At 40.6% G+C, this 25983-nt stretch overlaps 1 protein-coding gene across 5 annotated transcripts in view; it reads left to right on the top strand.

Annotated features, from left to right (window-relative positions):
- Positions 1-25983, top strand: part of PCSK5 (proprotein convertase subtilisin/kexin type 5) — a 436446-nt gene that overhangs the window by 267874 nt on the left and 142589 nt on the right. For 3 of the 5 annotated variants that reach the window (XM_005604948.4, XM_014735411.3, XM_070248444.1), the window contains exons 15-20: positions 300-402; positions 1777-1970; positions 5314-5398; positions 9095-9192; positions 9636-9765; positions 10198-10313. In XM_005604948.4, the coding sequence (XP_005605005.1) occupies positions 300-402; positions 1777-1970; positions 5314-5398; positions 9095-9192; positions 9636-9765; positions 10198-10313 (726 nt within the window). Of the gene's footprint in view, positions 1-299; positions 403-1776; positions 1971-5313; positions 5399-9094; positions 9193-9635; positions 9766-10197; positions 10314-13760; positions 16351-25983 lie in introns of those variants that run through there. The other 2 variants (XR_011431390.1, XM_001916924.6) reach the window with 2 other exon arrangements.

Raw genomic sequence — 25983 nt, 5'->3', positions numbered from 1 at the left:
TGTATATTTTAGTTGTGGGTCCTTCTAGTTGTGGGATGTGGGACGCCGCCTCAACGTGGCCTGACAAGCAGTATTGCCATGTCCGCGCCCAGGATCTGAACCAGGGAAACCCCAGGCCACCGAAGCAGAGCGCGCGAACTTAACCACTTGACCACAGGGCCGGCCCCTATTTCTCCATCTTAAAGAAACTCTCACTGCATTAGGGAAAAAAAAAGTCTTATTTTATACCAAATTTAAGGTAAAACCAATCTGCTTTAAAATCATCTTTTCCAAGTGTTGTTCTGATTTCTTTTGGGAAGGTCCCTGCGACCCTGAGTGCAGTGAGGTGGGCTGTGATGGACCAGGACCGGACCACTGCAATGACTGTCTGCACTACTACTACAAGCTAAAAAATAACACCAGGTAAGAGAGAAGCCAAGTCAGGTCCCCCTGGGATGTCCCACGAAGTGCCCCTGTGCAGCATCTTCCTGTGTTCTCCCAGCAGGACCTAAGCACAGAAAAGATGCTGCTGCACAAGCCTGCCGCCTCCTCATGTAATTCAAAATGGTGAAACCAATACTGAATTGCAAAGCAGAAAATGTACCTGTATGCTATGAAACTGCAAATGTCTTTTCTTGCATTTGGAAGGGTGGTGGGAAGGGACTGGCTATGCACGTGCCTGGTCTTCTCCTCCAGATGTTTCCCTCCCATTGACATTTGTTGCCATAGCTGCCTTTGCCCTTCTTGAAAATGCCTGTGTACCAGCAAAAGAGATGCTTGCCCACATTCCCCAGTGTGCAAGCCCTTGATGTAGCAGAGGTGCTGGCTCCTGCTCCTCCTCACTCTTGCACTCTGGGCACTGAGGCGGACCTGCCTGGACTCCATGCCTCTGAGGCCCTGGCTTCTGCCTCAAGCTGTGCAGATAGGTGTCCACAGGGAAGGCTGTGAAACAGTGACTGCCCCAGCAGAGGCCATGCCCTCCAGGCATGGCTCTCATGGCTCTGCCACCTTCTCTCTCCTCCTTTAGGCAAAAACTCACTGTGGGGAGCTGACTTGTGGTGTGTCCACACTCCAGTCACCCAAACAGACCCAGACATGTTCCAGTTCCTGTTTATGTCCATGCTGGAATTTAAATTCCTTAAAGGAAAGGCCCTTGGCTACCTCAGCACCTCTCATTATCTCCTAGTCTAGCAAAATGGCTGACACTTAATTGGTACTCAGTAAATATTTGTTGAATGAATAAATAAAGCCCTGGCCTTCAATTATGGTCAAACAAGGAAGTTATTTCTTTTTTAAGTTTAGCGTAAGCAACATAAATTTAAATATATTTATATTAATTTAGACAATAGCATACAACCACCACCACGACAGCACACACACACAAGATCCATATGACAAAAAACACACAAAAATAGAAGTAACCCCTTATTAGTGACCTTTTTGCATAAAATCAGGGTTCCCATATATTTTCCCTTCAACCCAACACCACAATTTTCCTCTTGAGATTCAGTTCCTAACCGTTATCTCCTGTAAGGAGCAAGACTGGAACTGGAAGCTGGTTTGTACCAAGACGTGTCCTACTTAGTAGACTTGGTATTATGTCACTGCATTGCTACTTCAGCACCCTGCAAGGACAAAGTTCTAACCAACAGCATTTGTCCCTTTGGATGTGGTATCAACCATCATGGTTTAAAAAGGATTTTGAGACTGAGAACAGCTATTTGCTCAGCTCCTCCAAGAGAATGCTGAGGACTGAGTCTCTGATGATGCTGCCTTTCTTATCATTCCACAACACAGAATCTGTGTGTCCAGCTGCCCCCCTGGCCACTACCATGCTGACAAGAAGCGATGCAGAAAGTGTGCCCCCAACTGTGAGGCCTGCTTTGGGAGCCACGGTGACCAATGCCTGTCCTGTAAATATGGATACTTCCTCAATGAAGAAACCAACAGCTGTGTTACCCACTGCCCTGACGGATCATATCAGGACAGCAGTGAGTTGATTTCAAACATTTGAGTTTTAAAGAGGAAACGTAAGGTTTTCATTTGAGTGACCTTGGGAGGGATATTCCTCCTCCATGAAATCGAGAACTTGCTTAATGTCAAATAGAATCTAGCCAATTTTTTTAAGAGAACAATTTAGAATCGTTTTGTAAAAATGCCTGTAACTAACTGTGTCCGGGGATCCTCAAGCTCATCCCCAAATTCAGTGATTGCTAGGAGGGCCCACAAGACTCAGTCTGTAGTACTCTGTGTTCACAGTTATGACTTATTCCAGCAAAAGGATACAGAGTGAAAGCAGCAGAGGGAAAAGGTGCACGGAACAAAGTCGGGAGGAAACCAGACGTGAGATTCCAAGAGTTTTCTCCAAGGGGAGTCACAGAGGATGCATTAATTCCCCCAGCAACACTTTGTGACAACACGTGTGAAATGGAATCTTCCAGGGAACGTCCTGTGAGTCTCAGCACGCAGGGTTGTTATTGGGGTCTGGTCACGAAGACAGCCTCTTCCTGGCACAAACCACAATTCCAGAGTCCTAGAAGGAAAGCAGATGCTCAGCGTAAACCACATTGTTTGTACAGACAGTTTAAGCATCATGAGCCACTCTTATCAGTTAGAGGGGTGGGAGCCCTCTTGAAATCCTAGTTCCCAGATACTAGCCATGGGCCAACCTTACACGCAGGCTTTCAGAGGACAACAGCCAGGCCTGCTCTTTTCTGCACACCAGTCAAAGGAACCAGGCCTGTATGATAGCAAAGCGTACTTTTCGAAAAGTTTAAAAAAGAAGACTTTCGTGTAAATGTAGGGTGAATCTATGTCAAAGACTTCTTTAACCCATTAATGAGGGAGCCTACAAGGTGATAAATAGGTTCAGAGATTGTCAGATATTATAGTCCACCAGGAAAGGCAAAATGAAATCCATTTGCCGAGTTAGAGACAAAATGGATTAACTTCTACGTGGCCATATAACTGGGATTTGGGGGGTTATTTTTTCAAATGGACAGAAATCATTTGCAACTTTACCAAATAAAAATCTGTAAATTAACATGTAACTTCACAGTTCTGGCCCTAATCAACCATCATTAAACAGACAAAGATACACTCCCCAGAGACTTAAATCATCCTTGGGCACACCTAAATGTTAGACAGTGCTCTGGTATCGTTTGCTTGATTTCTGAGGTTTTTATTTGTTTTTTTGAGGAAGATTAGCCTTGAGCTAACATCTACTGCCAATCCTCCTCTTTTTGCTGAGGAAGACTGGCCCTGAACTAACATCCGTGCCCATCTTCCTCTACTTGATATGTGGGACGCCTGCCACAGCATGGCTTGCCAAGCAGTGCCATGTCCACACCCGGGATCCGAGCCACCGAAACCTGGGCTGCCGATGCGGAACGTGTGAACTTAACCTCTGCGCCACCGGGCCGACCCCTGATTTCTGAGTTCTTGATAATTTGTCTTAGGAAGTGTGTCACACCATGGTATATGATGACACTGAGATATCGTGTTTCTGTACAACCTAAAAAAGAAGAAAACCCAAGTTTAAAGGAATAAGAGTCGTTTTAAAAAATCAAGCAAGAATTTTGAAGTGGAAACTCTTGCTCCTTAAGAAGTCCAATGCTCCCTTGATTCACAGGCAGGCATTTCTCTAGGAGGCGGGTGGAGTCTCACCCTCCTCTCTAGAGCAGTGGGTAGGGATTCCCCTGTAGTTCTTATTTTCCCCAAAATTGGGAACATGAGCTACAACTTGATGGAGAAAGGAGAAAATGGCAGCAGCGAGGGGGCATATGGGATCTGCAGAAATAAGCAGTATTCCTTGAAAAAAAAAATTCCAAGTTCTATCAAGAAGGCTAAGCCTTGGAAAAGAAATTTGGTTCTAGATGCTGTATGATAGGACCAAGATCATTGAGGGAGTCAGTTCTTTTTCTGGAACCCGAGAGGTGGATAATTAAGGAAGGCTGTTCAAGCAATTTCTTTGCTGATACGAGGGGTCTGTGCCTCTCTCCCCTTCTGTGTCTTTGCCTTTTATGAGAGTTTTCTCTTTCAGTACATGGGTTTACATACAATGTAGTGATCATAAGTATTAATAATTACTGCCAGCACATTTACAGTGCTTTATAGTTCATGCAGTCTCCTTGAATAATTTCATTAACTCCTCGAGACAAGCTGAAAATAGGCACCATTTGTAATCTCTAACAAGTGGGAGAGCAGAAACCCTGAACTTGCCCACTGGAACTGCTAAAAGCGGAACACAAATCTGGGTGATCTGACCTCAGATCCTGTGCCATGTCCAGTATTCTCAGTGACACAGTGAGGGGGAAACCATGTGATAACTACCAGAAGGTTGTAAAGGATTTCATATTTCGTGCCGTGGGGATCTGACTTGAGAAAGGAGACGGAACTCCAGGAGGTCCTTAAAGGGATCCATAATTGCAGTGTTCGTCTGTGGAACCCTAAAGAATACCAACATTTAAAGAGTAGATGAAGGAAGAGAAACCTATGAACAAAGCTTCATTCAGTTCTACACAGATACGTGGTTATTATCCACTTTGATCTCAGAGAAAGTATCAAGTCTCTAGAAAAATTTCACCTAAGGAAAAATGCCTTACCTAATGTAACAAATCACCATTTTTCGCTATAGAACAATCATGCATTTGCCGTTTTTTCCCACTGGGGACCTGTGTTTGGTATTAAACAGGAAAGGTTGTATTCAGTATATTTGTTCAATCAACACATTTTTATTCACCAGAATACAGATATTATCTGAAATACAGTAACATTTATATCAATTCCACAGCAGCTATAAAGTATAAGGCACTATTCTAGACAATGCAAGAAATAAATAAGCAACCCTTACCTTGCCATCTTAAACGTAGTTTCCCTTTCTAGTGCATTTCATCAGAGTAGTCCTAAAAGCTGTGAGCACAGGGGTCATTCACAGCTGCAAGCATGGCCTCCCGACCCTGACATAGGGCGCTGCCCAGCCTCATTCGTGAGTTTTTCAGTGTCAGAAGTTGGGAAAGCCTGTTTGGGAGAGAGAATGGGAAGAAGGGGGAAAAAGCCAATAAACTATCCAACTAAGAATTAAGTGGGCTGTAATTCTCTTGTCTGCAAAATGGTTGGAATCTCTAAGGTATTTCCCAGTGCTACAATTCCTCCTGTGTGTAGCTTTGTTAAGAAGTGATAACAAATGTTGAATCTGGGGCTTTTCCGGCAGTTTTCTACTCAAGGCTATGTGTTCTATAGCTTACATTAGCAAACATTAGAAATTTCCACATGCTTTTATGGAATCCAGTTGACTGATTGATTTATAACTTTGTTAATTTTTTTTTTAAACAGAGAAAAATCTTTGCCGGAAATGCAGTGAAAATTGCAAGACGTGTACTGAATCCCACAACTGTACAGAATGTAGGGATGGGTTAAGGTAAGAGGGTGAAGGATTTCATCAAATAACACAGCCCAAGGAGCTCCTCAGTACAGTCATGCGCTGCATAACAACGTTTTGGTCAATGACAGACTGCATGTACGATGGTGGTCCCATAAGATTATTACCACATAGCCTAGGTGTGTAGTAAGCTATACCATCTAGGTTTGGTTAAATGGACTTTATGCTAATCGCACAGCAACCAAGGGGTCTAACGATGCACTTCTCAGAGCATATTCCCATCATTAATCAATGTATGAATGTATAAATAAAATGAAGAATAAAACCCACATATAAATAAATAACCCTCTTACCATCTACCCTTGGTTTGACTCCCATTTAAACAGTTGATTGCTATTTGCATTATCTCTACCAATATATGTGAAATATTAGATGCCATCTTGGCTAAGGAAGGTTTATAAACCAAATAAAATTCTCTTTAGAAAAGATGGCTCAGATACAGGTAAATGAAAATGGCCATTTGAGAGGCTTTCTTCATGCTTTTTGACCGGCAGTGTGCCAGTCAAGGATTACTGTGTACGTAATACCAATGAATTATGTTTAATCCCCCTGATTCATTCCTTTGATGGTTGAAAACTATTCCCTTATCTTTATTATTTCTCTCCATATAGCCAGTCATTCTCTTATCTTAAGTGCCTCAGGCTTGGTTCCATTATGCTATGGTATGCACAGAGATTTAACACCTGGAGATGTCTTCCTTGAATGGATGACTTGCTCATTGCTAAAGCCGGAGAGTTGATTCACTGTGAGAGAACATCATGCAGCTCAAATGAACTTGCTAGTCTCTTGCTACCCATAGAGAGGGTCAAACATCCTGCACTGAGTGAGGGGTTGGACTCTGGGTTTACATGGAGCTAGAATCCTGCTGCGCTCGATCCCTTTTAAGGACTGATATACCTTTATTTCCACCTTTGATCAGAGGTGAAATAGGCAGGGCCCAGGAAATTTCCACTCAAGTAATTCTTCACATTAGTTAAAATTGGAACACCATTTTTATTTAGATTTATCGATTATCGATTCTTTTTTTTCAATAAATGGATTTGGTGTTAGTTTGCTTAGCACCTTTCATCTCAAGACTTCAGTCTTGATAAATATTAGTCAAGTCAGCCTCCTAATGCTTGCTGGAGAAGGAACAGATTGGTATAATAAAAAGAAGGGGGGGTAAAAAAAAAAAAAAAGAAGGAAGATAGATGTGGCCTCAGGACCTCCCCTGCTATTTTTCTGTGTGATTTTGACCAAGTCACTTAACCACTCTGAGCTTTAGTTTTCTTGTCTATAAAATAGTGATAATAACTCTTCTGTTGCTGGATTATAAGGATTAACTGGGATAACATTTACAAGGCATTTATTCCAATAACTGACACATAATTGGTATGTGAGAAATAAAAGAACAAGATTATTTCCTATAGTTCTTAGGGAACATTTTATAGAGTAAGTTAACCAGCACTCTCCAATAGAAATATGAGAGCCATATATATTAGTTTTAAATATACCAATAGCCACATTTAAAAGAAGTAAAAAGATACAGGTGAATTTTAATAAAATATTTTATTTAACCTAATACATCTGAAATATTATCATTTCAACATGTCATCACTATGAAAGACTCTTAGTGAGGTATTTTACTTTCTCTTTTGGTTTTGTACCAACTGTTCGAAATCTGGTGTGTGTTTTACCCCAAAGTACATCTCAATTCGTTCAATAATTTTTTTATGAGAAATACTTGTTTAGATTTTATAAAATTTAGTTGAAGTAGATTTTATATAGCCAAGTTGTTCCAGACTTACTCAAAATCTTGCCAATAACTGAACCAAGTGACAATTTGTAAAATTATGACTGAAATTAATTAAAATTAAGTAAAGTTTAAAATTCCATCCCTTGGCCACACTAGCCCCATTTCAAGCGCTCAGGAGCCCTGAGTGCTCGAACATGTGGGCCAGCACAGGTCTAAGCTATCGGGTCGATCACAGAAAGAACCAGGTGTTCAGAGCAGCAGTTTCGTTAGCCCTGCCATCCCTGTGTTCCTGAAGCAGCAGAGAGCTTCCGGGTTCCTGGTGACAGCTCTCTGTTGCACATCCTACTTCGTTCATTCCTTCCTCACACAGTGCAGCCTCTGTCTCCTGCTGAATAAATGCCAGTCTCAGGAGTCGAGTCCTTTATTAGAAAAACTAGGCAGCTTTTTTAAAACTTCTGTAAGTTTTTTGGTGGTCCTGTTTCCACCCACAAAAGGATCCATTTGATGCAGTGTCGTTTTTTCCAGCTCTACAGAAAGGGAAGGGATTTCCTTTCATTGGCTTTTTCAGTGACAGCTGTCCCTGGCCAGTGAGCTCTGAATGGAGAGCACTTCCAGTTCTGCTGCCTCCATCTCCTTGAGGCTCCGAGCATCTTCCTCAGGGGCTTCTAGAGTGGACCATTTTGCCTCGAGAGACCTGTAAATTTTTAAATAGTGGCTAAGAATAAACACAGAAAAATACACATAAAATACTGGAAGAAAATGGATTAAAACGTTAACAGGACTGCGTTGGGTTCTTTTTTATCCACTTTGCTTTTATTCTTTCCAAAGTGGTTTAATGAGCATAGGGAAAAATCACTTTAACTTTTTAAAGTTAGTGTGATCCATATATAAAGCACAGTCAAGTAAGATGTGAATTCGAGCAATATGAAGAGTGTTAGAAAATAGAAACCACTTGACCCTGTTGCTTAGATACCCATCGTCTAGTATCATCTACTTGGTGACATAGGATTACATGGCCTTCTGTGTGGTTCCATTTGCACTATTTAGTTATTCAGTGAGTCCTATTTGTATATTAAATGTTGTAAATTCTATGTATCCGTTTTTAATTTTAAGAGTCAATCTGTAGACTATGAAAAATATCATTTGACATTCTAGCAACTCATGAGATAAGATCTAAGAGTGTTAGAGAAAATATGGTACAAATAATGCCTAGAAATGCTAAACAATAAGACAACTAGGAAAAGTTAAGATGTTTGGAGAAGGTAAGTGATTTTGTTGAATTCTTCATTAGAGTTTAAAATTAACACATCAAGAAGTAGAGGCAAAAATATATTCGAATTCTGTTGTTTTGATGGGGACCAATAAAACTAAAATCAGAAACGTTTAAAAACAAAAAAGGCTGCTCCAGGGAGTTTGGGCTGGGGGTGGGCAGGGTTAGTTCTGCACACTTATTCATTGTAATTCATTTTACCACGTGGTCCTACTGTGTTTATAATCATGACACTGCTTTTAAATTTATGTCAGTACACTTTATAAGAAGTGTCTTTATAAAGTACACTTTATGAATACTGGATATCAGGGAATTGTTAGGCATATTGTTAGGTAAAGTGACTGTCTTTTTTCAAAGAAATACTTTTAAAAACCTCCAAGCTGTAAGATATTGAGCAAAGAAGGAATGTGTCAGCCAGTCTAACAATTAAGAGGCATGTCCCCAAAGCTTGCAGCACATGTGTATGCTCCAGACATCATTATAGGCACAAAGCCCCATTAGAGGCATCAGGAGGAAAAAAAAAAAAGCGTACAAGGACTGTTTCCCCTGCTCTGAAGCTTTGCCACATCCGCTGGTCTCTGGGGGGTGGGGGGACTATATTTGTTACCTGTGGAGCTGGGGATTCATTACCTCTTGACCTGATCACAGCAATCTGTGTCTGTGTCTTCAGCCTACAGGGGTCCCGCTGTTTCGTCGCCTGTGAGGATGGACGGTACTTCAATGGCCAGGACTGTCAGCCCTGTCACCGCTTCTGTGCCACTTGTGCTGGTATCTTCTACCCCCGTCCTTTCGTTTATTCCTCTGGCTCTGGTTTGGCTTTTATCTGTTTTTAGCCATCACTCATGCAAATTCACTTGATATGTTTCTCCAGCATTTACTTGAAAAATATTTCTCTACATATTCTCTCAAAATCATTCATGTATTCACGTCGAAAGTCAGTCATCAGCATCCTGTTCTCATGGAGAAACTTAAATATCTCAGGGACATCTCCTCCTCTTTCCAAAGAGATTTGACATTTTTGGCAAATGGGTTCAATTTAAAGTGAGAAAGTTTTTTTCCTGAAGAATGTAAGAAAAACCACAGATAATAAATGGTAACTCTTAAAATTGCAACATATTAATGCCATTTTGACAAACTTTGCAAGAAGCAGCTCCTGGTGCAACCTCTCCTGAGGTTTTGTTTCTGTTTCCTGCGTTTGTCTTGCTTTCCAGGGGCAGGCGCTGATGGGTGTATTAACTGCACAGATGGCTACTTCATGGAGGATGGGAGATGCGTGCAGAGCTGTAGTATCAGCTATTACTTCGACCAGTCTTCAGAGAATGGATACAAATCCTGCAAAAAGTAGGTGGAGCCTCCTGTTAAGCCCTAGCATTTGGATACTTGGTTCCTTATTTGACTGCCTTCATAAATAATACGAAGCTTAGAATTATTAGTGATAAAGTAAGGTTCAAACGTTTACCTAGGCCACTGCCCTGCAGCTTTAACCCAACTTATCTTTGACACTTTTATTTTTTTTTTTTGTCTCAGGAGCACTTTAAAACCTTTAAAGTAATATTTCTCTTTCAAGGACACGCTCTCTCTCCTTTAAAGTCCCACTGTCTACCTGCTAGATTTTCTTTAATGTTGTCAAACTTAGCAATTACTGTAAGAAAAGATTTTTGTGTTATCTTCAAAGGGAGAGTTAAGTTTAAGACATTAAGAGGTTGATAGTGAACATATCTTTTCCTGTGCCCAGTGTGTGACAGGATGATAAATTGTACATTTTCCCCATAGATGTGACGCCAGCTGTTTGACGTGCAATGGTCCAGGGTTCAAGAACTGTACGAGCTGCCCCAGTGGGTATCTTCTAGACTTAGGAATGTGTCAGATGGGAGCCATCTGCAAGGACGGTGAGTACGACTGCTCATTTTCATCTTCTGAGCAGAGTGTGATCTTTCTACTTTCAGGTATAATATATTTCCAATTAAAAAAGAAACTATCAAGCATGCATAAGATAGAACATGCCTGATATCTTGCCGGCATTTGCTCACCTTGAACTTATGCCCTCAATGGGTTTTGGTTTTTGTTTTTTTGGGTATTTTTCATTGCAAGAAGAAATAAATCACATAGTCCTACTGGCCAAGACGGCGCCAGTTAACTTTTTTTGATTAAGAAACTTTGTTTTTTAAAACATTAGAGTTTTAGATTCACAGCAAAATTGAGCAGAAATTGCAGAGAGTTCCCGTATATCCCCCGACCCCACACACTGGCACAGCCTCCCCCACTATCAGCATCCTGCACCAGAGTGGTACATCTGTTACAGTCAATGAACCTACACTGACACAGCATTATCATGCATGGTCCACAGTGTACTTTAGGGTTCCCTCTTGGTGTTGTACATTTGTCCAAACCCATAGAACATACAGAGACGTGTATCCACCATTACACTGTAGTGTATACAGAACAGTTTCACTGCCCTAAAATTCCTCTTTGCTTTGCCTGTCCATCCTTTCCCCCCTGTATTCCCTGGAAGCCACTGATTTTTTTACTTTTCCATAGATTTACCTTTTCCAGAATGTCCTATACAGTCATGTGTCGCTTAACAATGGGGATACATTCTGAGAAATGCATCATTAGGCTATTTCATTGTTATGTGAATATCATAGAGTGTACTTCACAAACCTAGATGGTACAGCCTGCTACACACCTAGGCTACATGGTACTAATCTTATGGGACCATGGTTGTATATGCAGTCCATCATTGACCAAAACATGTTTTGTGGTGCATGACTGTATTAGAATCATACAGCATGTAGCCTTTTGCAATTAGTTTTTGATGTATTTATTTTCTAGTCTCTTGCCATTTGTACTTTCTACCAAATTTTTTAAAAATCATGAACATGGAATTCTGTATCCTGCTTTTGGCACTAAGCACTAGATATAAACAGAATCCCATGTTTTTACAAAGTCTTCAGAGACTTCACTTTTAATAACAGCATAAAATTCATGTGGAGATGCCACAGTTCATTGCCACTCTATTATTTGGATTGTTTATAATTTTCATATGTGAATAATAATGAAATGGCATCTGAATCTTTCGTTAAATCCATGAGGCTAGGAAATAACAGTAGAACCAAGTATAGAACTTCAGGCTTCCGAAGGGTGGTCCATTTTTCTTTCCTTTGCACCAGTGACTCTCAGCCAAAATGCCAGGACCTCACACCTTCTCCAATTCAGAGTGAATCGGTCTTGGGGTGCAGCCTGAGCAGGGACAGTTTTAGAAGCTTCCTAAGTGTTTCTAATCTGCAGCCAGCTTTGGGAACCTCTACTACTCCATTCTCCCTGATAATTTGGCAAATGCCAAGTTCCCTCACTTCTCTAAGCCTCAGCTTCCCCATCTGAAAAATGAATGAACTTAGATTATTCCAACTCCAACATTTTGTGAACTTTGACTCTTATTATAATTCATGCTGAGGGGGCCCTAAAATTTGTGCCTAGACTTTATGTAGGCAATACGTCTCAATGATGTAGAAAGAAATTGTTTTAAACCATTGTTGTTCTAAGCATCTTTGGGTTGGTATAAAAATACAGAAGTAAAAAAGAAAGTATGCATTTGGAACAGTCTTCCTTGATAAGATCATTCCCCTGGGTTTATTCTTTGTCTTCTTTTGAATGGCTTCTCTTCTAGAAATTTCACAAGAGGCAGAATAGTGCTGTGGTTGGGAGAATGTAGATTCAGGAGTCAGAATGCTGTCATTCATATCCGGGCTCCAGACCTTGAACAGGCTGTGAATTTCTCTGGGCCTCACTCCCCTCATCTGTAAAAAATGAGGAGAATACTATTATTGACTTCATATGGTTATTCTACAACTCACTATTAGGAATCTCAGAAAGATATCAAAAAGAACTGAGCACGCAATGGCACTGACAGAACATGATTTATGGTCTCGTTACCATGGAGCGTCATAGGTGACTTTGCATCTTCATAGCTTTTCTGATGTATGACGGGTCTGGCAGGGATGGCAGACCCACTCAGGCTCTGTGTTCAAGGTTTTCTTGGCCAGGGCCGATTCTCACCACACAACACTGGGGTGAGAGGATGGGGTGATGGCACCCCCAGGACCGTGTAAGTATCCCTTTTTAGTTACCAGAAAGTGCTCCTTACCCTTCCTTAAAAACAGGGTTCCCCTGTATCTGAATATGACCAGAATTTTCCTAAGTTCATAACCTGAAAATGGAGGAAGATTTTTAAGTGACTGACCCAGGAGATAACACTGTGACCTGAAGTTTTCACCCATAGCACTTGGTACCAGGCTTTTCAAGGTTTGTGATGCTTTAACTGCTTTCCATGAAGCCTTGTAAGCATGGGATAAATTGTGCCCAGTGGCACTTTGGTAAAAGTGGAGTGTCAGGATTGTGGGCAAAAGTGGAAAAGGAGCCATAATTTGTGAGATGAGTCCATTTTCAGGTCAGTTAAATAAAGAGATCGTTGATGGCTCACCAGCCTTTTCAGATCACGTGGCAGTTGCATTTAGGGATGTGCTATTTATTCTCTTCCAACTGCCATATTTCAGTGATTCTAAGACATATGTTTTTTACATTTTAACATCTCTGAAATCAGATGCATCTTATAGTTCATGGCAGCTTGCAGCTGCTTCTGACCAGCAGGTTGATGTGATGTAGTTGTCATTGCCTGTGACTTAGTCACAGAGCTGTCTAGTCAACTGAGTTAGGCACATGGTTACTACTTGTGTTGAATTTAAGTGCAGTTCAAAATAGCTTCAAAAAATTAAACTGTTCAATTTTCAAAGGAAGAGTTATTGCATATGCAGAGAAATAAAACAGTTTGTTATATAAGTTTAACAAATACTTTCAATAAGCATTAAAATTCTAACTGATAAGTGAATATTGTGTCACCCTTTAATACGCATTTTTTTCCTTGATAGTACTTAAGTATCAGTATCAGTGATAGTACTTAAGTAGTCCAAGTGTCTTGGATTCAATGAAATATAGTATAAATGACTGTATGCTCTCTGCTCTAGATAATTCTAAAAATAAAAATTCTTTGCTTATATTATTATTGATTGCTAATTTATTCTTTTTCTAACCTTTTTTCCTTTCATAAATGGATACCAATCACATTTCCCGTTGGACTACAATGTCTCTCCTTGAAAAACAATGCTGTTGACTGAAATCACTTTGGGTGGACCCAATTTCCTCCTTGTTGACTACTCCTGAATGATCTCTTCCAATCCCTCAATCTACCTCTCTGGCCAATCAAAACCTTCTCCCGTGTGTGTCCATCATGCTGCTCACGTCCTCAACTCCCCCCCTCTCATGCTGACTTCCTGGAAAAGCAACGGAAGAGTCCTGGGCCGAAGGAGGCTTCTGTATGCTAGTGAAAAAGAACAATCTGTGCCAACGGAAGGTTCTTCAACAACTTTGCTGCAAAACATGTACATTCCAAGGCTGAGCTGCCATCCTAGATTTCTTTGTTCCTGTAGACTTATAGATTACTCCATATTATTATTAAAAAGAAAAAAAAAACAAGCAAAAAAAAAAAGCAAGCCACCTCTCTCTTTCTTGCTCTCTTTCTCTCTCTCTCTCAAATTTGTGCAGGGAGATGGTGAACTGTTTTGTCAGAACTTAAATGGAAAAAAAAATAAACCTACAACAAGCCTACCTTTTATAACTGGGTGTTTAGTGCTAAACAGCCAGAACCACAGAGACAGTATTGTATGACCAAAGCATTTGATGCCAAAATTTGACGTTAAAGTAAAGATTTGATTTCCTGCCCTCGTTTTGAAGGTCCATTTTTTTCCTTTTGCATTTACTTGCTTGTTTCCCCTTTGAGACGCCTAAAAATACCTTTCAGAAACATCCCAAGAGCAGGCGTAGATCAAAACGAAACAGAAAGCTCTTGCGTCAGTCATTTTTCATGCTTGAGTCCACCGTTGGGGGAAATGGCAGAAAACTGGACCAAAGGGCATTGAGAACATCCCGCAGAGTTGTGTTCAGTGTTGTTTGTCTTAGTTTTTTCACAGTTGAACATTGATACTTTCCACACATAATTTTCTTCATGCATTATGCGCTGGTTTTGGCATTATACCCACTCAATAAGTCTGCTCCACTGGTTTCATCAGATAGACTTGCTGCTAGTGGCTTTTCCATTGTAGATTGGGTTTTCTTTACACACAGCTAGTCAAATGGGATTGCTCTGCATAGTCAAATTGGTGATGGACAGAGTGCAAAGTTACACAAAATAGCTGCGACTGATCCAGCTCCCCCGAGATCCAGAGTGTTCACTTTGTAAACCCTGCACAATCTCTTGGTGCTATCTAGCCATTATCCCCATAGCGTTTTTTTTAAAGGCCATCAGAAATTCCATTTGTGCTGATGGGAAGCATTTTGGATATATTGCAGGAAATGTCTTCCTGGAGTCAAAAGTTTCTAAAAGGTCCTGTATTTTTTAAAAAATGGAATTTATTTAAATAATATTTAAGCTCGTGCCCAAGTTGGCCGGGCAACGTTTTTCAATGGTGCTTATTAGAAATTTTTTCATCTTGTCATTTTAAGAAAATAAAACTGGAAATTGAATATGAGCGGCATGATCGTACCCTCCTGGTTCTGTTATTTCCCCACTCCTCTGTCCCTCTGTAACCGTGCTATGACACACCTGTCCACTGAATGTCATTGAGATGATCTGTTTTCTTGGAAATATCTTCACTGGTTTTCTATGACTCCCCAAACACATCTTGGAATCTAGCAGACTGAATTATGTGAAAACTGTTTTGGATCAGTGGTGAGAAATAAGGAAGCCTGATAGATCATTTTACCAATTCTGGATTTCTCTGTTTAGGGGAGGATAGACTGAGACCAAGTTTCTTCATTTTTCATATCAAAGCTCCATTGGTGACCTCATTTGCTTTGGGAGTGACCAGCCATCTTGCAAGCTTTAGGCTTCTGAAAGCCTCACTGCCAAGATGTCACTGGCCTCACGGCTGAGAAGAGGAATGATATTAACATAGATTATCCTGGGAAAGAGCTGGGAAGTGGATGCTAAGGTCCCCATCCAAGCAGTAAGCTGGTAAAAAGCCTACCTTGAAAATATTCCTAGACATCCAAGTTAACATCCAACCCAAGGTGAATAATAAGTAAATAGTCTAATGACCCTCTTAATAGCATTGTAGTGATACTGAGTCACATAATGATTCATAAATAACTAGGGAATCAACTGATTTTGCTGAGCAATTTTCCTCTTCATGACACTACAGGCCCTTCTGACCCAAAGAAAGCAGGTTAATCCTGGGTATAGCATGTAAAGTCTTAAACTGAAGGGCACAGTCTCTAAATGGACAAATGTAAGCACGAGCCTAAAGCAAGGTCAAGCAGATGGAGAAACCAGATTTGCCTGCCAAGGAATCCATTTAACTGAACCGGCCCATAATATTTGAGGCACAAAGTTACTATGGTAGGAAAGTTAAAAATGATGTCTGTGTTCGTAGACAATAACCATCAATATGATAGCCAAATTCATTGGGGTCCACCAATGTGTGTTCCATTTCCCACTGACCATGCAGGCGCACATCGTGGAAATACTGGTTTAACTACTAGTGTGTTACTGCCTCGTTTATCTACAGAATATTATTAACTAGAACATAATGCTTTCAAAGTTTAAGTTAATGTTATATATTATGTATAAATATATATATTCATAATGAGATATATGTAATAGATAGTACAAAGTTTGGAGACTTAACAAATGCTCTAACCTTCTAGAGACGAAAGTCCTATCTTCTGTTCTCTTTTGTCTTTTATTTTTAATTAGTGATCCATTGTTAAATCCAAATCCACTTTTACTGAAAAATACTGTACATGTGTAAAATGTTCAGTTGTTTTTTTGTAAAATATAGTAGAATGGTTGTAATTGATACTGGCCAAAATCAATGTTATTCCATATTTTATTTTTTCTATTAAATTAACCTAAGTTCCTGTTTATTTGATCTGTTCATACCGATGTGTAAACATCTCTGAAAGGGTGAGGTGATGAGAAACTTCTCTGTTTCCACATAGAAGCTGAATGTGAAGGAAAAGGCGGAGATGAGTGAAACATCTAAATAAAGATGGAGAAGAAAGGGTGAGCAGAGGTGGGAATTGAAAAGGAGGGAGAAAGTAGCAGAACAATCTAAGAAAAGGACAGGTTAGATATGGTCATGGATATATGTCAAATCTCATTTTTAGAAAGCAGGTTGTGAAAAAAGATCTATGAAAGCTTGGTACAGTTTCTATCAGATTGTGCAGATGCCACCTCCAGTGTGTTGGCCATCTGGGCTCTTTCCCTGGGCTTCCCCCAGGTCATGGACTCCCACACTTCCACCAGTGGGTGTGTGGAGGGGTGGGGACCAAGGGGCTGGGCACAGGTTGGTGGCGAGCGTGAAAGCTGTTTAAAGAGCAGACGGCCTTGTTGGCTTTGCTGATAGCCTGTATAAAATTGACAGCAGCTGTATCCCTGGATGCACAGAAGATGACTTTGTCTAAAATAAACCTCTCGTACGTGACATGGCGTGGGACTGAATAGGTAGCAAAAAGAAGACAGCGATAGATTATAGATCTTTTTGAACCCTGCTTGAGTTGCAGTCTGCAGCCTTGAAGGCTCAGTGCCCTGCCTTCTGGGAAAAGAAATGGGAAATCAGCAAAAGCAATAAACAAATTGAGCTTGAGTCAGGATTAAAGATCTGGGGATACAAAAAGTGCAAGAGAGAGTCTCTGCTGTCAAGAAGTCCCATTACAGGGACGGGGAGAAACTAATTTTATTAACCACTTACTATGTGCTGCAAATATGAGAATATAGAGTATATACTACTGATATAAATACAACCTCTCAATGCTCACGAGAACTCTGGAGCAGAGGTACATGTATTATCCTGCGTTTACAAATGAGAGAGCTGAGGCATATAAACTTGAAATCAATTGATTGAGGTTACATAATCCAACTCAGAAAAATAAAAACAAAATTTAACAGTAAGACAGTTAACACCGAGTAGTGAATTCTAAATCTCGAACAGGACACTAAGTTGTTAATTTCACAAGAAGAAATTCCTTTGAATTGGACTGGTCAGAGCGAGATTCCTAGAGCAGGTGGAACTGGAATTGGCTCCGGGAGGATGGCTAAGGCTTCACTAAAGCAGTTGGGACAAGAACAGGAGGAACATTACCAGCGAACTTGCTGCGTAAGGGATGTTCAGGGGAGCAGTGAACTGTTTTAATGGATTTAATCTAATTAGTCCGTTGCTACAAAGGACAATGAGTCAACATTTATTTGATGGATTAGCCAAGAAGAATCTACATTTTAACATTTTCCAGAAGACGGATACTGTGCCTGTCCTCCTCAACTCCCACACCCAAGGAAGACCTTGCTAATCATCAGTATCCATCTGTGGATTGATGAAAATTTTCTCACTTTCCAGTATGAGGGGCTTATCATCACACTGCTGATATCTTCCATCAGATTCATCATATTCCGCTCAACAATCTACCCTTCATTTTAAGGAACTTGCAAACTGAGTACTTGCTAGAGAAGGGATAGAATTGCTGTAGTAACCACTAAATTAAAGTTTCTCAGTCAAGTGATCAATACTTTAGGCACATCTGAGCCTGGAAATAGTTAACACATTATCCCCCTCATGTAAAAAGGATATCATGGAACTAAAATATAAGTAGGCATGCATTCTTACCTGCTTTCATATTGTCATTCAGCATCACACAAAGGGCAATGACAGCAGCATGATGAATATGGAGAAAATTGGAGGCAATTTTAAACCCTGGTCTGAGCAGTTCAACACTCCCCCCTTCCATCCTCTAATACAAAATGGCAGAGGGAGCACAAAGGCCAGCTGCAGTTTGACCTCACCTGGCCCAAGCTGGGCCCTGGGCCCCAACTCAGTACGTGTTGATGACAGAAAGGATAAGCCTGCTTCTCTTCCCTGGTTGACATACATTTCCAAATATTATTTTTGCTGCAAACCCATAAAATCTGAAGTTCTTGGGAATACTTTGGAGCCATTGACAAATTTAGCAGGGCATAGCCAAGATGGACTTAATTTCACTGTGGCTCGTTAGAGCTACTTGGCACCTAGAAATGGGGCTGTAACCCATATAATCATGTCTCCTCTTCGTCACAAGAGGAAAAGATCTGGCCCACAGTCAATTCTTGGGCAAGGAGGATACAGTTAAGCAGCATCACTAGGTATCAGAGGGCCAGTCTGCGAGCTGGGGCTGCCAGCAGTTCCTTCCACTCGCTACCTGAAGTGATTTAAAAGGATGTTTGACTGCCTTATTACTGAAGAATTTTCTTACAGGATCTCTCTAAAGGGCCATTGTTTGGGGCCAGTTGTTACTTTTTCAGGGCGAGGTGTCAGGCAACAAGAGATATTTTGCGTTCCCACTTCTAGAAATTTCCAGAAACATTCCTTGAGGCCTGAATTATAACATCGTTTTTCATTTTAGAAAAGAATACATTATTTTAAGAACACAGCATTTTAAGGCTGACAGAGTTTTACTAAAATGGCTTTATTTAATTTGGCCCACACAAAAATCAGAGGCCTATAGAGATTAACTTCCTGATGCAAGATTCAGAGCTAGTAAGGGGTGTGGCTGGGATTCAAGCCCATAGCATCGACCTTCTGCACAACACTGCCTCCTTTTTAAGAGTGCCAAAGAAGAAACAAGTCCATATTACATATGTTGCGAGGCAAGGAGGAAGAGCCCTTTTCCCAAGTGCAGATAGAAAGTGCACTGTATCCCTGGACCTGGCTCTTTCTCCTTATGAGCTCAAATTAATTGCTTCCATAAATAGACATTGAGTCCTTGTCACATACCAAGCTCTGAGGTCCTTCTTGCTCTCTTCAAGCTTGTAGTCTAATGAGGGAAACAGACACAAAAACACATGGTTATAATATGAAGCCGTTTAAGTTAAAAAATATTGTTGGAAGTCCACAGGGGTAAGCTCATTTTACCAGTTAAGGTCCCATGCCCTTACACTACAAGTGTTCCAAGAGCATCCAGAAATATATAATGTGAAACATTAAAAATAGAGTTACCTCTGGTGCCAGGCCAGTGGCCTAGTTGTTAAGTTCACATTCTCTACTTTGGTGGCCCAGGGTTCACAGGTTCAGATCCCTGGCATGGACCTAACCACTGCTCATCAAGCCATGCTGTGGTGGCATCCCACATACCAAATGGAGGAAGATTCCCACAGATGTTAGCTCAGTGCCAATCTTCCTCAAGCAAAAAGTAGAATATTAGCAACAGATGTCAGCTCAGGGCCAATCTTCCTAACCAAAAAAAAAAGAGTTACCTCTAAAATGTGCAAAATCAAATGATATTTTAATTAAATATCTACCAAATGCAATATGCCAAACTAGTCAATTGTAACTCAACTCTTAAGAAATCATGTATAGTTAAGTTTAATGTAGGATAAAGGTAAATTTTGATATGTTTGATATGATGTGGAACCTACAGAAGTAGGAGAACCTAGGATCTCTTGGGATCTTAATATAACCCTGCAAAGGAGGGAGAAATTCACTATTCATGCTGGGGGTGGGGGAGATTGTGTTTATATCTATATTCCTGATCTCTTCCCTCAAGAATCACATCTGTAGATCCAAATAGCTACTTGATATTTCCCTTCAGATGTCTAATAGGCATCTCAAAATTAACACGTCCAAAATAGACTTCAGACTCCCCATTCCCTAAACATCAGTACCACTAAATCTCTCCCATCATTACAGTACCATCCATCCACCCAGTTGCTCAAACCCGAAACCTAGGATTCCTCCTTTTTCACCCCTAAATTCAATCCCTCAGCAAGACCCCATTAACCACACCTCCACAATACATCTCTAAATGCTCTGCTACCCAGTCCATAGTTGTAATCCGGGGTCAAACCACCATCATCCCCATCCTGGACTGCAGGAACCTCCTAACTAGGCTCCCTGCTTCTCTCCCCTCCATCCCTCTTTTCTCTTTTTTTCTCTTCTCGCCCATCCATTCTCCACACAGATAGCAGAGTGCTATTACAAATACAAAATCAGACTTCCTCCCCCATCTCTATTCACTCAGAATAAAATCTGAACTCCTTACCTGAGATCTTTCTGATCTCTTCTTCTGCTGCCTTCCCCCTTGCTCGTCATGTTCTAGTTATGCTAACTTCCTTTTTGTTATTCAAACAAAACCAGCTTGTTTGTGCATCAAGACCCCCGCTCTTCACATTGCTTGTTTCTTCTCATCCTACAGATCTCAGTTCAAAAATAGCTCCTTGGAAAGCAGCTCCCTCCACCACTCCCCCCACACCTGCCCTCCTATTCTGGTCTTTCATAGCACTTATCACAGCATGACACTCTATGGTTCTTTTAATTGTTTATTATCAGTCTGTCCCACTGGAATGTCAGCATCGCGAGAGCTGCAGTTTTGTCCATCTTGTTCACAGCTCTATCTTATATGTCTAACACGGTGTCTTGCTTAATAAATATTTCTGGAATGAACCAATAAAAAGACTTCAGAGAAAATGGCATTTGACCTGAGTCTTGAGGGATAAGTGGGAATTTGTAAGTCAAAGATGGCAAGGATGTTTAAGAAGATTACGTGAGAGAGAACTGGTGCAAAGACAACACCCTCACAGGGCTTGTGGACTGAGATGGCAGCAAGTGGGCGGGGGGGCAGCTGGAGAGAGTGGATGCAAAGACCACCAAGGCCAACTTGTAAAAGCTTTGGATGGGCTGTTGCCCTTCCTTCACCTTCTTGTCATCAGAGTCATCAATGCTCTTTTCAGAGAGGCTAGTTGGCTTACTTAAGGACCCTGTCTAGTCAACATGTGGCCTCCAGCCAACATATTCATTTAGATAGAAAGCTGAGGAGCCCATATTTGCTTCAGTCCCCAGGACATTGATGGCCACATTGAGCCAGCTAAATGAAAGAACAGGGTACTAAGCCGAGCTCAGGTCTCAGGTGAGCTCACACGGGAGGAGGGAGCCCAGAACTTCTCTTCACTGTGATGCCCATGGCCAGAGCAACAAAGAGGCAAGACCTATTTGCAAGACTAGACTTGGGGACAAGGGTCTGCTTTGAATCTTCTTTTCTTCTAAGAGAAAACCGTTTGCCCTCTAAACTGTCATTATCAGGGAGAGCAAAAAAGGAAAGAAAGTAAGTGCTAGCACCAAACAATAATAATAATAAAACTCTCATATAAGGAGTACTTCCGATGTGCTAAGCACTAAATTCTTTCCATATGTTGTTTCATTCAATACTCCCAACTGCCTGATTCTGTCCTCTTTTTACAAATGAAGAAGTAGATAAGGTAAATACCTAAGGCACCCCAATGGTAAAAGAAAGACCTAGAATTAATTTAAACCCAGACAATCTGATATCAGAGTCTTCAGAAGGAGAAATACAAGTGCCAAGGAAGATGTCTGTTAAAACAACTTTCAGGCCTTGACCACGGAGCTTGCATCAGGATTATACATTTTAGCTGGCGATGTCTGGTCCAGGGTCCATGTTGTGTCTTGCAAACAGAGCAACTCCCACCCAGGACTACACGCCATAGCCACATAGTGCTTTGTGTGAGCAAGCCAGGAGTAGATATCAATATAATCATGAGAATTAGTAGTGACCAATGGGCCATGTGGGCAAAAGAAATTAGAATGGATCTAAGGGAAATGAGGCAGTGGCTGTTAAGAAATGAAGATGTGATGCCTCCTGTCATGCAAATGTTTTTTTGTTTGGAAAGCCATAATTTGCATTCTCTACCCCCCAATGAAATGAGGAAGAAGTAGAATGGAGATGCAGGGAACACAGAGAAACATTACGATGCTGAAGTCATCACATAATATAAATACTGTGAGCTCCTTTGACAAATCTGGTAAAACAAATTCTTCCCAGGTGGTGTTAAACAGGATTTTCTTGCCACCTGAATCGTAACCATTACAATATAATAAAAGCTAAACTATCGAGAAAATATAAGGCTTTTTATTATGTATAAGAATGTGATTTTCAGTTGTATCATGAGAAGACCCACAAATACAACAGAAACCAGGAGTCATCTTGACTATATTCTCTCCCACTCCCACATCTGATCCATCAGCAAGTCAAGACAATTCTACCTCCAAAATACATCTAAGATCCAATTTCCTTTCTTCGACTCTCCTGACCCTGTCCTAGTCCACACCACCCTGAGAGAAGCTACGTCTCACCTGGGCTGGGAGGAGGCTCACCCTCAACACCTCCTGACTATCCTAACCGTATATACCTCTTGTGTCCGCACTCCACATGTCCTCACCTTCTTCCTCTGACTTAGTCTACACAGCAGCCAGAAGGCTCTTTTTAAAACTTCAAAGCTCATATGAGACTCCACCACTTAAAGCCTTCCTGTGGCTCCCCATTTCTCCCATGATCAAGTTAAAATTCCTTTCCATGGCCATCACAGCCATGGTCAATCTGACCCACCTCAACCTCTCTGAACTCACCTCATGCCATTCTCTCCCTCTCTTCGTATTTTCCAGCTACAGTGACTTTCCCTGATTCCTCTATTCTGTTTTGTGCCTTAGAACTTTCCATGTATCATCTCCCTACTTCAAAGCTGGCCCATCCCTAATCATCTACACCTAGCTAACACTTATTTATTATCTGGGCCTCAGTTTAAATTTCACTTTTTCATTTTCTGGTCCTTCTAGGCAAGGTTAGATCTTTTTATGATAAGCTCTCATGGAAGCCTCCATTTTTCTTTCATGCCAATTATATTATAAATATCTAGTTAATTGTGGGAGTATTTGTTTGATGTATGTAATTCTCACTACAAAGTTTGTTCCTTGGGGGCAAAGTCTGTAAGTGCCTTATATCTCATGAATTTAGCAAAATGTCTCTCTGGAGTAGGTACCTAATAACTCTTTTATCAACAATGAATAAGTCAATGAATGAATAATTAAGTGAATAATTGAATAAATGACAGGAAGGAAATAGCCCTAGCCCATACATTGGGAAAACTAAGGCCTGAGGGGCAGGCTTCTAATTAAACACATATGTGGGCCCACTGTAATCTTCTCCAGATACTTAAGCGGGTGGGTGTTATATTTGCACTCTCCCTCTGCCATGCTCCAGAGCACCAGTATCTCCCAGAAAGGAGCGTTCACATGCATCTGATGCCCTGATTTTTGTGGCTGCAGCCCAAGGGATGCTTCTTGATCAGCTAGCTCTGGTGGCCAGCAGGGCTTGCATTCCTGGATCTCAAGGGGCTGTAACAAATAGACATTTCTTAGCTGGCTACCATCCCCACCCAGGGCACCTGTGCAGAGGGCAGACTGAAACACATCCCCAGTCTTTCTGTGGAAAAAAGCCTATTTACTTGCTTGGAGCTTCAAACTGAGGGGCAGGCTTCTGATTTGGCACACATCTAGGGGCCTACTTAGATGCACTCCTCGAACAGAGGCTGGTGGATGTCACCTTTGTGCTCTCCCTCGGCATCATTCCAAGTGACCAGTATTTCCCAGAAAGGAACTTGTATACTTGTCTGTCATCCTGATTTTTTGGGACTACCACCCAGGAGATATGTCTAGATCACCTGGCTCTGGTAGCCAGTGGGACTTATGCCTGCAGTCCCACAGGACTGTGTTTATTTACATACTTCAAAAGCTGCTGCCTGAGGGTCTACCTTCCAATCAACCTGAATCTAGCTGCTATCTGGGATCCTCCCCTTTGGGTCACTGATAGGTCTTGGCAAACCTCAACTACTAGGAGCCACGTAAAAATAAGATAGGCTGCTTGGACAATCACAAAGGTTTAAGAGACAACCAAGAGTGAGGGCAGGGTTGAATGTTAAGGTTCATCTCCTACACAAAGTCACTCCTTCAAGACTAGGAGAGGTGGCTATTTTATCTTACTCATAGAAACAACACAGAGAGTCAAGGAAAATGAAAAAAATGGAGCAATATGTTCCAAATGAAAGAAGAAGATAAAATCTCAGAAATAGTCCTTAATGAAATGAGGATTAAGTGATTTACCCAATAAAGACATCAAAACAGTCATCATAAATATGCTCACCAAACTCAGGAGAAGAATGGGTGAACACAATGAGAAGTTCAACACAGAGACAAAAAATATGAGAGAGTACGAAATACAAGTCACAGAGTGAAGAATACAATAACTAAGCTAAAAAATACACCAAAAGTGTTCAACCACAGACTAGGTGAAGCAGAAGAAAGGATCAGTGAACTCAAAGACAAGGCAGGGGAACTCACTAATTAGAGCAGAAAAAAGAAGAAAGAATGCAAAAATAGCTTAAGGATAAGCTTGAAGATAGCTTAAGGAACTTAAGAGGCAGGATCAAGCAGACCAAAATTCACATTATCTGGGTCCCAAAAGAAGATGAGAGAGAGAGAAAGGGGCAGAAAACTTATTGGAAGAAATAAAGGCTGAAAAATTCCCTAATTTGGGGGAGGAAATAGACATCCAGATTCAGGAAGCCCAGAGCGCTGCAAATAATATGAACCCAAAGAGATGCACACCAAGACACATTACAATTAAAGTGTCAAAAGTTAAAGACAAGGAGAGAATCTTAGAAGCAGCAAGAGAAAAATAACTTATTCTGTACAAGGGAACCACCATAAGATTATCAGCAGATCTTTTAGCAAAAACTTTGCAGGCCAAAAGGGAGTGGCATGAAATATTTAAAATGCTGAAATAAAAAAAATTGTCAACCAAGAATATTCTACCTGGTAAAGTTGTCATTCAGAATTGAAGGAGAGATAAAGAGTTTTCCAGACAAGCAAAAGCTAAAGATGTTCATCACCGCTAGACCAGCCTTACAAGAAATGTTAAAAAGACTTCTTTAAGCTGAAAAGAAATAGTGCTAATTAGTAACAGGGAAACATGTGAAAGTATAACTCTCACTGGTAAAGAGAAATGTATAGTAAAATTTAGAATAATCTAATATTGTAAAGATAGTGGATTAATCACTTATAAAGCTAGTGTGAAAGTTAAAATACAAAAGTAGTAAAAATGGGTTTAACTACAATAATTTGTTAAGGGATACACAAGATAAAAGATACAAATTGTAATATCAAAAATGTAAATTGTAGGGGGAGTAAAAATATAGAGCTTTAGAATTCATTCAAACTCAAGTTGTTATCAACTTAAAATAGGCTATTAGAAATATAAGTTTTTATATGTAAGCCTCATGGTAACCACAAAGTAAAAACCTATAGTAGATACACAAAAGATAAAAAGAAAGGAATCTAAGCATATCACTACAGAAAAATCATCAAATCACAAAAGAAGAGAGCAAGAAAAGAAGAAAGAAACAGAACTACAAAAGAGCCAGAAAACAATTAACAAAATGTCAATGAGTACATACCTATCAATAATCACTTTAAATGTATATGGACTAAATTCTCCAATCAAAAGACATAGAGTGACTGAATGGATAAAGAAACATGACCCCTCTATGTGCTGCCTACCAGAAGCTCACTTCAGATGTAAGGGCACACACAGACTGAAAGTGAAGGGAAGGAAAAAGATATTCCATGTAAATGG

This window comes from Equus caballus, chromosome 23 (genome assembly GCF_041296265.1).
Source record: "Equus caballus isolate H_3958 breed thoroughbred chromosome 23, TB-T2T, whole genome shotgun sequence".
Lineage (NCBI taxonomy): Eukaryota > Metazoa > Chordata > Mammalia > Perissodactyla > Equidae > Equus > Equus caballus.
Note: the sequence above shows the minus strand (reverse complement) of the source record. Positions and strands in the feature narration are given on the sequence as shown.